We start from the raw sequence: 14,769 nt of genomic DNA, 5'->3' as shown, positions 1-14,769 counted from the left end.
TCGCAAGTATCAAGATACACAAAATCGTAAAAAGTCAAATCTAGTAGCGCGAAAGGACAAATGTATAATTATAGCAAGAAATTATGTCGAAAAATAAGTAAATTGCTAGATTTATTGAATAATTTGTATTAAAATAACAGCTGTTTGTCTCTTTACTCATTGAACTCTTTACTCGCATATATAATTGTACAAAACATTCATAGATATTCTGCATGGGAGAAGCTTAAATGGACATAATGCGATTGGATACAACCACTCGACTGATGCCTAATACGCGATTGACCAATCAGAAAGTCCTGTATTTAATTAACCAATACACAATATGTCCAATTGGACACCTTCTACACTTACCAGAACACCAATATCCTTGTTACGAAATATCTGCGAATATTCGATCACAGTCGACTGATTGAAATGCACATATTCGGTAGCGGAGCTGTCGTTCAACCATAGCGCAAAACCGAAACCATTATTGGACGATATACTGCTATGTGACACATTACGATTGCCACCCGTAACGGTGATATTAACGCCGTCTCCTTGATTAAATGAAATACGACTGTCGGTGATGTTGACATCCATTGCACCACCTAATACGTGAACACCAGCCACGTGTTCATTATTCGATACTGAAGTCTCATGAATGTATAAGGCGGATCTAAGTTTTTCTACGACGATACCACGGCCATTGTTGCCCGCTATCGTACTGCCAGTTACATTGAGATCATACGTTTTTTCTGCGAAAAAAAGAAACGAAAACCTTAAATATCAATGTAATTTGAGAAGAAGATTTGTTATCTCTCGCAAATCTGAAAATTTTGATTTTGATAAAATTTAAAAAATTTTATTTTAATTTTTGAAAGAAGTCAAAATAAAAATTTCCAGGTTTGCGAGGTTTTCTTGTAAGATTTTGCGTAAACTCCCTTGACTTACTATAACCTGACGACAATCGCACGAACACGATAGCGTCCGTCCGAGATTCAACTACAAAGTTTATGAAGAGATTCTGACTCGTCGAAGTCACACTTTGCGGTAATGTTCCATTTCTGACCTTAACTCTAGCCAAGAGTTTTTCCATTCCACGTATACCATCGTACACTTCCACAATGGCGCTGTCGTTTCTATCGGTTCGCATTTGCAAAAAATGCAGCGTCAGAACATGGCCCGGCATTGTGAAGATATGCTGAATAATATTAATAATGTTTAACATTATCACTTCATCATTGAGATTCCATACGAAAACACAACGCTATTTTTACTGATAGCGATTAAGTATATAATTGCTTACTTGTGGACATCGTTTTACGTAAGGTGCATATTTATTCTGTTCCATGGATATAGTGACAGGAAAGGTTTGACTAGTCGTCATAGGGAAGGTGCACAGATCAAATACGTCGGTACGATCCAACTTATCGTCCGGTCGTTCGTCTGAGTGCACATACTTTATTCCATCCGCTCCATTTTCAAGTATCATACAATCATTGATATTCGTCATACCGGATGAACTATTTACATAAATCCCGTAACCTATAACAATAAGTGTACAAAACAACATTACTCAATATATGATGTTTCTAGAGAAATAGAATATATATACATACATATATTCTATTTCTGTTTGTATCTTTTATATATATACATATATACAAGATATAAACTCAGATATGAAAAGACTAATACAAGAGCCAAAACGCAACAAAATTCCTTTTTAATTATTTCAACCTTTAATCCTTTCTTTGAATGAGCTTCAGCAGGTTGACTAAGAAAATTCAGATGGCTTGTATGTCCTGATCTTAGTGACTTAATTTCTTAATCAATCTAATGAGAAGATGGTCCGAAAAAGAGACCGAAACTTTCAAAATAATTAAAGAGATATTTAAAAACAATTTTGTTGCGCCTAATATCTGATCCTGGCTCTCATTAGCCTTTTTATATCTAAGTTTGTATTTATATATCAGAACTTTTTCAATTTATTATTAAATACAAGATATAATATATAAATAATAAAGCAGAGTAATGTTTTTTACCTCTATTATATTGCATGGTACAGTTGTTTATCACGACTGGTGCATCTGGTGAGGTAACATTGATACCTGTGTAGGCAGAATGAAGAATAGAAATCGATTCCATTATCGGTGGTACTCCTTCCACGTGAATTGCCGACGTTAGATTGTATTCTCTTCCAGTCCCAGCGTATCTATTTATCGGATTAAATATTTGATCATTCGTATTTATATATTTTGTATATTGCGTCCGTCGATATTTGGCTTGAAAATACTCACTCAATTACTGTGTTCCGTAAAATAGATTTCGAGTGACGCACATAAAGTGTATTCTCTTGGATGAGTGCTTTGTCATACAACGCATCCTCGAATCGTATCCCTCGCCAATGCTTAATCGCCTTGGTCATACCATCGTGATGAGACAGGCAAGAAATACCCAAGTCTGGATGATAATCTAAAATTGAATATCAACTTTTACTAATGAGTTCATATGGCAAACTCTATCATCTTATTTAACAACTGAAAAAAAACACATCATGTAATCTTCACCAAATTAATATTCTGTAAAAAATTTCCAACTTACCGCAAACACCGGCGCCCAATTGTCTCTCTGACCAACGTTCGCAGTTCATCAACGAAGACTCGGTACCACGACAATCTGGTTCTTCGTAAAGAAGGCGCGGTTTGGAGGGCCATTGTCTATCGATCCAGGACCACCACTGTCCGCCCTGATAACCGAGCTGCCGGCAAGCTGTCTCTAAATCTGCACGAGTCCAACTGTGATAAAATTTTTCTATATAAAATATCTATATCGGGATCATCTTCATTGTTGTCAATTACGTTTTTTTTTAATACATACTTTCGCGAATTCGTGCAAACGGAACGCCAGCTACCTCGATGAAAAAGTTGCAGTCTACCTGCTAACGGATTCGGACCGTCGACAAGACGTATCAGGGGTGATGTTTGAAGAGCTGGAACTTGCGTTTCCACTTCAGCCGCGGTCAAGAGAATCGGCGCGTGTGTTTCACCCTTTTAACATAAAATAAATACTATATTTATAATCGTTACAAAAAGATGAATAAAATCTCTCCTATTCCTTTATCATTATTATAATTTACAGTCGCGCAAAAACAAAAGCCTCTCGGAGAAAGATAGAATCAGCGCAACTATAACAAAAAAATTCAATTTTTTCTATTTCACATTTAGTGTATTTAGTTGCAGCCTTATGTTACGTATGCAATACATTAGAAAAAAAAGAGAGGAAAGGAAATTCAATAATATTTGAAGATCATTTTTTCTCCCAAATGAGAAATTCTTTCTTTCGCTCAATTTAACTTTCTGTTTTCTTTTTTTTGTAAAAGCCGCACATTTTTACGCCTCTTATACAATTTTTACATATGAAGAATTCCAGCTACGCTGTTTGATTCGTGCCAAGAGCGATGTCGAAGGTCTTGGCACTCTGTTGAGCTTTTAAGAGGATTATGTGAGGTCATAAGTTTAATCGTGCGAGGGCAAGAACCGCTGACCTGAAACGCATCACATGAGGCACGTTCCACTTGACACTTTGCACAGTATTGGTAGAATCATCTTAGTCTCGCTGTTCGCCAAAAGTTAGATAAAGACAGACGATGATGCGACCGGCAAGTGGAACGTACTCTTGAAGCATTTAAAAGCATGAAGAAACACAGTGCTGAATCGACCGAGATAGTGAGTGGTGCGGTCTGCAGGCTGTTCTTAATCATTCGATTAGTTGCTTTCTGCAAACTAGCCTTCCCGACACCGGCGGAAATGTGCGGCTAAGAAGTATCCATTTACAGGGATTAGAACAACTGCTTGTTCCTTCCTTTAACTCTCATCTTTGCCTTGCAAGAATAACGAGTGAGAGATTATTCATGCTACAGATTACATATCAAAACCGAAAAACACGAGTACGACTCGTGATTACTACATTCAACTAAATGTGCTAAAAATATTTTAATTTATTTTCTATAGATATATATATATAAATTTAATTTAGAAATATTGATATTTATAATTTAGTTACATTAATGTAAATGTATTAAAGAATATGTTAATTTTAGCATATTGTTTAATTTAGTAGCGCCAAATTTTTTAATTAAAATTTTTATTCTTTTTCATTTGTATTAATTTTTTATTTTTCTATTTTTAATTTAATGTTTTTTATATTTTGTTTTATCTTTTTTTTTATTAAACTTTTCAGAATATATGCATATATAATATTATAGTGGAATGTATATTGATTGTTTACATTTTTAATGATTTTTTTATGATAGATTAGATAGATATTATATTGCAATTTAGATATATTTAATGTTTTAATTTTTTTTCTTTTTGATTAAAATATTTTTATAAATTGTTATTTTTAGTTGATAAAAATTATTTATTTTGAAGCTCTAGTGATCATTTATTGATGATTTATCTATTTTCCATGTTTTTTCCCATTTTCCTTAATCTCAACATTTGCATATTTAAGATATCTTAATATAATTTTTTTTTTTTTAATTTCAAGCATTTTAATAAACTTTTTATTATACAGTACGATGTGCTTATCTCTCTGTGTAGAGTAGAATAATTGATTGCGTGTGCTATCTCCTGTTTAAATTGTTACATAGTGCATCTTGCAATTAAAATAGCAACAAAATAATACCTAATAATACCTGTAGCACGCATTAATACGTAGACAAACACGCTATGAAAATACTATTTTATATATACACCAATAATACAACAATAAACGCGACGATACTCGCGTGTTCGTAGCGTTTCCGCTTAATCCGGCATTCTCCGCTCTTCATACGAAGGGATCCCTTTCCTGTGTTACACACCCATAGCTTTGCATTCATTCATGGTTACATTTATTGAAAACTAAAATACACGATGCCTTTTCAAAACTCTTCTTTTAGTTTTTATTATTAAAATAAACAAAAAAACTATATTCTGCAATAAGTGATATTAATATGCTGTTTACTATTTTTTTGGCGATTAAAATTACAAACTAAAAAAAAATATATATATATATACATATATGTATTGTATAATACACACTAAAAAAAGTTTGAAATAAAATACATCGTGCTTCATGTAATTCAGTTCAATAAATGTGTTTAATTTTTTTTATCTTTTCTTATATATTATTTTTTTCTTATATAAGAAGTTATATACAAAAGTTGTATTACTTCGAGAAGGTTAGTATATAGTGTATAAATAAATTTTTTTTAATAAGTGAAGACATTTAAAAAATTTCAAGGACAATTTCGGTTTTCTAAATACTTTTCGGTTTTTTAAATTACCTTAAGTGTTTTATATAAATAGATTTCTTGTAACATTCTGCATAAAAAAAATTATTAGGGTAAAATAGCCAAAAATTAAACGAAAGAAAAGTATGTAGCTGCAAATATTGCAAACTGCAAACTTTTTTTAAAAACAACTTTTCTTTACACCATTTGATTTGTCTAATTATTTTATGCATAAAAATATTAAAGTAAGATTATTTAAAAATTAAATATTTTATGAGATATTTTGTATTTTATATCAAAATATGTTAGATACATTAAGCTATAAAATGTCTCGTAAATCGTCATTCAATTTTTGGTTATCTTACCCTTATATTATAATTTTTTAGATAGAATATTACGAAGAATCTATTTACATAAAACACTTAAGAAAGTTTCATTTAAAAAATCAAAGTTGACCTTGAAATTTTTTAAACGTGTGCTATAATATACATACGAGTATGTGCTGTGTGTAGCTTGTTTATTTTTTTCTATCAATTTGACTTGATTTTATAAAATAATTTCAATATACAATATTTCGAAGAATAGTTTAAATATGAAATATTTTAAATTAAATCTTAATGGAAATATCCCAAGAAAAAAAATTGTTTACGATCATGTCATCAATTGACATTACTCTTTAGTGTTCGGTTGTATCTATCCTAATAAGATTCGATTACTATCAATTACTGTCGATGTTTTGATTTGAACAATTATTTATTATTTTCACTAAATCATAAAAGCTCGTAATAGAAACTACTTGGATGAAACTCGCTCGCTGGCGATATAAGTCAACATTAATCCACAACATGCATCCAATCATTCGGCAATTATGACGATCATATACTGGAAGAATGAATTGAAAACAAGAGAACGATAAATATAAAATTACTACACATATATGGGAAAGGATTCATTTATACAAATAAAAGTATGCGTATTTAAAAAGCGCGCACGAGGTTAGTATATTATTTTCAGACAAAGGTAAAAGTAGAAGAAAGAAGAGAAAAATATTCATCTAATATTTATATAGTTTTTGTCACATTAATAAAATTTTTTGTCATATTAATAAATAAAAATTTATTGTTTGATATATTTATGTTATATATAGATTGATTAATAATAATTAATTATTATTAGGATAATTGATTATTACACAGTTTATATATATAAAAAAACAGAAACTAAAAAACAAACATTAAATTTAAACTTTAAATCTTATATTTAAATAATTATATGAAACAAAAGGAAATATATCTATAATATAATTATGACTCACATTCCTTTTTATACTCTGCGCTCTATCGACCTCTACATGTATCTATAAAACTACGTGTATTTTTAAAACTTTGCTGATAACGCAACATGACATGACTTCAATCTCGTTATCTCGTTATCAGTTATAAGGGTGTCAACGATGCTATCGATTCTTAAGGAAAATGATTATATGTAATCAAGCTTTTAGCCAGTCTAGATGTAGCGGATTATTATTAATAACAAGCACGCCATGAGAATTTTTTTAATGTCAAATCACAGTATCGAAATTTTGCTGGAATTGCAATTCATAAAGTTTTCTGAGAACACAGTTTATCTTTAATTCGATCTCTCTTTCCTATATAATAACACGTGTACAGTTACGCTACGATGAGTCATGTTCATTCAACGTTAAATGCACACTTACTCTTCACACTTCGATATTCTTTGTAATTCTATAAGAATGCTGTCTAATTAATAATTATTAATAATTATCAATGTACGTGGATAATAATTATAATTACTCATGATTGCATATTGATATATCCTATAGGTGTGTATGCAATAAAAGTCATTGAATTTCTATAACATATATTATATCGTTCTTTTTTTGGATTGTCTTTTAATTGAATGTTTAAAACTTTATATAAATGTATATACTATCTAAAGTCTATAAAAGTTTAACTTTGTGTATGTACATGTTTCGGTTTTATGATATTTTATTATAAATTATGTTTAATAAAACTTGTAGGTAGATACAATTGAAAAAAATATTGGGACAAAGTCGCTGAATCGAGACTTTTTTGCCTACGCTTCTTTAAGAGGGAACAGAGGAATTTATTAAAAATAAAATCAACTGTAAGTAATTAATTTAATTACTTGGAGGTTTACCAAAAAAAATGTATGCCTTGTGCACAACTAATCAGTTTCAATGAAAAATTAATTATTCTTTGAAAATGACTGATTACTATCCGCATCTGTCTCTTTCTTTAGTAAGGTATCCCGTTTAATTTCAACCCGTTGAAATTTAAATATATATTTCAAACACATTGAGAAATTTCAACAGGTTGAAATTTAAATATTTCACATTAAAAGCCTTTCACATTTTGATTAGCTGAAATTTAAATATATATTTCACATTGATAGCCTTACTAAAATCTTAGTTTATTTTATTTATATTTAGGATAAATTTAAATATATATTTTATTTATATTCTAAAAGTATCTTCAAATTTTGTTTAAATAGACGCAAGAATGACTTTTGAAAAGAATGTCATCTTAATGTCGAATATTGATCTCCATTATTTGCTGTCGATTAATAAATATCGTATTGCTTATATCCCAGACAGCACAGAATATCCAATGGACGTCCAGTTTTGGTTTTTATTTAGTACAAATGTCCATGGATATAATATGAATGTTTTAAGAATATCCATTATTAGACGTTCAAAGTATATTACATTTAGACGTTTTAAAAACATTCATTTTATGTACAGCACAGAACATTTCATTTACATTGCAGCAATATTATAATCTTACAAGTTGCAACGTAATATTGGAGAGACATTATAAGAACATGTAACTGTAATATTTTAAACGAAATATTGCTGTAACATTCCAAAAATATTATAAAAACAGTATTCATTAATCATTAGTTCTTTTATTTACCGCTATGTGACGCACGAGGCGTATTTAAGTAACTTTCCCGTATTTAAGATTTGTTATGAGAATTATATATAAAGCTTGCAAATATTGAATATTAAGATTATATAATACGCGAATATCTAAGTATTACGGATAAACAAAATGAACTTACACAGTTTCAACAATTTTTTTTCTTGTTTCTTTTGCATGTTTGCAAGATTTCTGCAATTTTTTGATGCTGTATGTGTACTAAAATAGGTATATTCAGTACTCTAAACTCTAAACATATAAATTTACATATATACCTACACCTATCTACTATAAAATATACGTTCAATGTTCGAAGCAGGTCCAATTTTAGTTCGTTTAATCCTTAAAATGGACATGTTTCGATTGTCCAGAAAAGTAACACTGGACATTTCTAAAATGTCCTAAAGATGTCGAAGGCTCTAATATGGATGTTATAAATACGTACAAAACGTCCAATATGTACATTTTTAATACGTTTTTAAAACTGTGCTGTCTGGGATGTCAAGACATTAGTGACATACAAGTAAAAGTTAAAAAAATCTTGACAGGCAATCACTTTTATTTTCGTCTCGAGAATGCCATCATTCATCCTACTTTCTCCTGGAAAGTGTACTCTCTATCTTTTTCTTTCTTTAACTTTAGTTTTGATCATTACCTTTGAATTTGATATTTGAGGCTTTCGCAGTGCACACGAATATTATTAGAATTGCAAGTTTTTGGGTTTGAACCGCGTAGACTTTTTGTTTGATTCCAACGTTTCATGAACATTTCTGCTTATTTCATCAGGAAGGAACAGCCTGATACTAACCTTTGAACTTATGATACCGCGGACGGTGATGCCAATCATCGGAGCAAAGCGAATTTCTACTCCAGGTTCTATGATGAGCTTGCCATCTCTTTCGATGAACAGATCCTCGCGCAGCAAATAAGGACTCTTCGATATCGACAGTATCCTTTCACCCCGAACAACGCGACCACCGTGCAATTCATATAGACCGCCGTTACTAATCACGCTATTGTTCACCAACGCAGTCGGTTCCGTGTAATAGATCGACGTTTGTTCATATCTGTCGTCTAACCGGACTCCGGTTATAACAGCCAGAATCGGCAACAAAATGCATAACCAGTGCATTTTTCGGCGCATACTTTTGTCGTCAAGTGGTTCGAATCATCGGTATATTATATGTCACTGAATAGAATTTACCAAAGAGACGAAATCTCACTCTTTATTGTTCCTTTGTTCACTATCAGCGAGCGGAAAACTCTCAAACGTTTAGCATTTGGATGAAATTGACATCATTATAATATTTTATGCGATTTCTCGATATAATTACACATATGAATGAACACATATTCCAATTGAGCGTTATTATACGAACACGTATACACAGTAGAACGATCCATGACAGGCACTCATGTCGATGAAGTTTTTGCTTCGCGTAAAGAATCATGCACTCTTATCGTCGGCTAATCCTTGATGTGTCATTCGCCAATCCATATGCGTTAGACATCATTACCGTGTAATATGTTATACTTTCACACTGAGTATAAACTTAGACACGAGCTTCGAGGGCACATTATCTATATAAAGGAACGTTTGATGCTCGTTCGTATCTTCGTGATGAATAAAACTGTGTACAATATCCGATAGATTCTCTCTAAAAAGACAATTAGTAAACTGTAAAAATGTTGGTTTCTCAAAACAATTGGTTCAGCATAACAAATTAAATTTTTAAAAAAAGATGACTTGTGAAAAAGAAGGAAAAGAGAAGAAACTTATAAAAAAAGAAAAGAGAAAAAACTTATGAAAAATAGATAATTAAAAATTGATTTAATAAGCTATTTTAAAATTAAAAATTAAAAATTGATTTAATAAGCTATTTTATCACCCATGCTATCTTTTATTATTATGATAAACAGAAAAATTGAAGAAATCTTTCAAGTAATAATTCTAAATTAATCCTTAATCTAATATATATAATAGATTTAAAGTAATTTTTTCTTATAGTGCTAGTTCAATTCAATCTCATTTTTTAAATAACTTCTTCATTTTGACATTTAACATTTTGAAAAATCTAAATTTCACATTTTATAAAATTTAATTTAAAATATAAAACTAAGATTTTATTATCTATTTTTATCTTTGGAACTCCAAATTTTTCCTTTAATTACTTATTGCCTAGATTTCTCATCTTTGTATTCATGAAAAATTTGAGAACAAAATAAATGAAAAAATTATTGTTACAAATTTGACGATTTTATTCAGAATTACTTTAATAATTTATTATTATTCTGCACGTTAAGGCCTGCACACAATAGAGAAAATATTAGGAACAGGAATAAATATTAAACATTAACAATAAGAATTACTATTAAGGCTCTTCCGTATTAAATACAAATATAAATATAAGTGATAGGCCTTAATCGCATCAACATCCGCGTTCGGCTCTTAGGGCTATCACTTATATTTATATTTGTATTAAACATTAAGTCTATTGCACAATACAAAAATACAGGCAATTGAAATAGAGAATAGAAAATATTTATTAATAGAAGCAGATAGATATTAGCAGATAGCAATGTATATTATTCCCTGCTTCTAATGTGATGGATATTTTCCATTCCCTGCTTGTACAAAAAGCCTATAATACTTATTCCTATTCTTAATATTTTCTCTATTGTGTGCAGAGCCTTATTCTGTTTGTTATTTTTCACATCTCGCGCAAAGAATCGCAGATTATAATGAATCTTATTCTTTGAATTTTAAATGCAAAAAAACATTCTTCCTGATAACGTTGGTTGCTTTTAAATTCTCGCGAGTGTTTTCATCATCCACTGCTCACTTATATAATTGTATGTGTATATATATATATATATATATATATATATACAAAAATAAATTTTTATTCTTTCTAGCCCTAAGACACAAAACGCTTTTGAAAGAAGCGTACCCGAATTTTTTATAAAGAATCTCATAACTTCCTCTTTTTCAACCTGGCCTAAAAGACCTTACAATTATAACCCTTCTCTTTCTCTTCCTCCCTTTATATATATATTATATATCCGTTAATCACTTCACGTTCTTCATATGTGTGTGAACGCATCGTGTGAATCGCGACATAACGCGATGCAGTAAAACAAGGAATAAGAAATGGAAATCATCTTCCGCAACACTTACATTATTCACGATCACCCTAAGCGGAATTCGAATTCTAGCGGTAACTTTTTCATGCGCGAGAAAACAAACGAACAACGAACTGGAAGCGTAACACCGCCGTTATTCGCGCTCCGAATCCCTCTCGTTTTTCATCACAAATGAATATCGCAAACGGCCGTTTCTCGGAGCAGCCGTCAGGTACGCGTCTCCTCACCTAAAAGCGAGTGACTTCTGATTCGTCAAGATTGATTCAAAAATCGAATTGCCTAAGGTTAACGCGATAATCCCACGTCGCTCATAAATCCCCCCTCCCCTCCCTCGTAGATCACCAAACAGCAAACGACGCCGATCGACGGATCGTATCAAGGATCTGTTGAGCCTTCTCGGTGGAAGAAGCAGCGACGCGATGCGATCGGCAAAAAAAAAACCGGCACTCGCTTGTATCCAGACGCTCTATCCGAATTGTGGGCGCGGTTTTGCCACTTCGTGCGTACGTACACGAGTTCCCTGTCACGATCGTTCCCTTGCGCAATTTGTCGCCGTCCCGTACTAAAGTACTACGATCACTAAACCGCGATCACCATGGTACACTCACTGTCGCTGGTAGCGCGCTGACGCTACACCTACTACGAATCGAGCTATAGAATGAGTCACGTGATGCACCCGAGCACGTACATACGTCACGCAGCTTGTGAAACAGGTGAGTCCCTCCCGACTATACTGGGTGTTCCAGAAATATTTTCGTGTTTTTTTTTTTCTTTTGCTGTAATTACTTCAATCTTGGACTTAGTTAATTCTTGAAACATCTTTGTAATTTTTAACACGTTTTAACAATTGAAGATATATAGAAGACTTCAATTTCGGAATAGAAAATAAATGAGAAGCTTGTATTTTTTCTCTTCATTAAAAAATTTTACATTAGCGGAATTTTTATAAATTGGGAAGCTTAGAATTTTTAGGTATAAAATATTAAAAATTATATAGACGCAGTAAATGATATTCTTCTTGTACGTTTTTATTACGAAAAGTTACTTTTAAGATTAACTTAAAGAAGCTGTGATTAAAAGGACAGCTGATGATTCTAGAGCATCTTATACATATATATGTGTTCATAACATCGCATCACCATTTATCAAGAGATATGATATCCATAAATCTATGGGAGAATCTATGAAAAAGGAATTTTCAGTTTTTATTTTTTCGGAAAACGAGCAAGAAATCCATTGGCATGATTCATCAAAATATTTCGGTCGGACAAATTAATATCTCGGAAATGAGATCGGGTGGAATTTATTATAAAACTTTGGAAAGATAATAATTAAAAGATAATATACTCTAAGATTACCTAATTTACGTTCTTTTAATTTTTTAATTGTTTAACTTTTCCTTTTTTTTGTAAAAAGATATTGATGTAAAATTATGAAGATATCTAAAAAAAACGTTGAAAATTTGGTTAAAAAATTCAGACTTTTCAATGTCTTTTTGTAGTATTCCCTAAAAAAAAAGTCCAAATATAATCCAATAACAATATACATAATTATATACAAAATATATTCTCTCATGTATGTTTTTCTTCTTATCCGTATGTATAATCTTTGTCCATATGTAAAGGAAAAATAAAAAAAGAATAATTGAAAACTAATCAGAAGAATAATTTTTGCATTTTTTTTAGAAAAAAATAAAATTTGAAAAAAATGAGAAAAAAATACCCATATATAATTATTGTATAATATAAATTTATATGTGATTATATATGCAATTTTGTTTAATTTCTTCAAATTACACTATTTAAAAAAAAATTCGAAAATTATTCTTCCATATAATTTTTCAATTATTTTTCTTATTATTTTTCCTATACATACGAACAGAAATTATATAAGAGAAAAAATATATAGAGAAATATATTTTATTATATATAATTATAATATATTTAGATTAAATTATATGTATATGGATTTTTTTTCACGGGCTTTTAGCTACTCATTCATTATTAGTCAGTCAAGTGTGAAAGATCTTTCTAAGAATCTAAATTATTATCAACAAAAAAGGAGGAAGGCTACAAATTTAGTACAGGAACTGTTATTATCGATTAAGTCGGCAAATTGACGACAGAAATCGAGCAGGATCTGCATTTCTCAGGCATTTAAATGGTGATGTATATTGGTATGTATATGTTTAATATGATTAAATAATTCCTTTAAATTGTTTACCGCTATGTAACATCATATTTTTTCATTAAAACAATCAGAAATAAAATAGATATAAAATTTATAAGCCACCAAATCAAAAGTGTATTAATTGTTTTTTTCAGTTTAATTTTTGATATTTGATACAAGCTCAACTGAAATTCGGACTATTAAATTAATTTGAATCGGTAGAATAAATGGAAAAAATTATCTGTTTACTATTTAAAGCACAAAATAGAAATTTAATTGCATATAAATTATCTCGAATTTTATAAATTAAATTAAATTATATTTTATTCACATAATTCATATTTTATTGTTAATTTAATTAAATATTACTACCAATCATTTGCTATGTAGAATATATGACTACGATATATTAATTATATTTTATTCACACAATTCATATTTTATTATTAATTTAATTAAATATTACTACCAATTATTTATTATTTGCTATGTAGAATATGACTACGATATAGCATATGTATATAATAGGCATAAGTACATATATTATATATTTATAAGAAAAGAAAATCACAATTAATCAGTTACTCATCATCAATAACACTTATCCTTATGCCTTTAACTCGGAAAAAGTTTATATATAACCAAATATAAATATATCTAATTATATGTTTATTTTTGTATATATATATATATATATATATATATATATAAGTATATAGATTAATTATTTTTCAAATTTTATGGTGTTCGAAATATTAATACGAACTACTGTATTAATTATTGCTTGTATTAATTTACACTTGTTTATTTTTGTACGATTTTAAATTTTATGTGAAAATAAACATTATTTTTTTGTAGTCTTTATGTCATTAATATATTATGTTAACATGATGATCTCCAGCTCAAAGACAAGCATTATTACACCTACCAATAAGAGAGCGAGTGACTGATTGACATTGTTGTGCGTCTGAAATTTCTTTGGAAAATTATTTGGTACGAATGGATGGAGCTTTGTTTACAATGCAAAGACTGTTGTGTTATTACACACAAGCTTGTCAATGATCTTCGATCTTCAAAACAGAAAGAGATATTTCGACATTATTCATTCCTATATAGTTCTAAACTTCAAAAGTCAATATCTCTTCAACGAAGCGTTTGCGAGCAAACTTCCAGATAAAATTTTTGTTTGTTTTGAGGTCCTGAATTCATATTTTAAGTTAACTTAAAATTTGG

The 14,769-nt window shown here is 30.0% G+C and overlaps 1 protein-coding gene across 2 annotated transcripts in view; it reads right to left on the bottom strand.

Moving 5' to 3' along the window:
* The window catches only part of Bark (C-type lectin domain-containing protein bark beetle), a 32,552-nt gene extending 20,564 nt beyond the window's left edge, over window positions 1-11,988 (bottom strand). For both annotated transcript variants that reach the window (XM_083046137.1, XM_083046138.1), the window contains exons 1-9: window positions 11,402-11,988; window positions 9,032-9,881; window positions 2,863-3,032; window positions 2,587-2,780; window positions 2,283-2,457; window positions 2,028-2,197; window positions 1,289-1,527; window positions 934-1,183; window positions 352-737 (exon numbers count right to left, since the gene is read on the bottom strand). In XM_083046137.1, coding sequence (XP_082902263.1) covers window positions 352-737; window positions 934-1,183; window positions 1,289-1,527; window positions 2,028-2,197; window positions 2,283-2,457; window positions 2,587-2,780; window positions 2,863-3,032; window positions 9,032-9,367 — 1,920 coding nt within the window. In that variant the 5' untranslated portion in view covers window positions 9,368-9,881; window positions 11,402-11,988. The remainder of the gene's footprint in view (window positions 1-351; window positions 738-933; window positions 1,184-1,288; window positions 1,528-2,027; window positions 2,198-2,282; window positions 2,458-2,586; window positions 2,781-2,862; window positions 3,033-9,031; window positions 9,882-11,401) is intronic.
* Window positions 11,989-14,769: the final 2,781 nt, after the last annotated feature.

Source organism: Prenolepis imparis, unplaced genomic scaffold (genome assembly GCF_030444845.1).
Source record: "Prenolepis imparis isolate NDT839.2.m4 unplaced genomic scaffold, iyPreImpa1.0 SCAF_9, whole genome shotgun sequence".
Lineage (NCBI taxonomy): Eukaryota > Metazoa > Arthropoda > Insecta > Hymenoptera > Formicidae > Prenolepis > Prenolepis imparis.
This window is presented reverse-complemented; position numbering and strand designations above follow the sequence as displayed.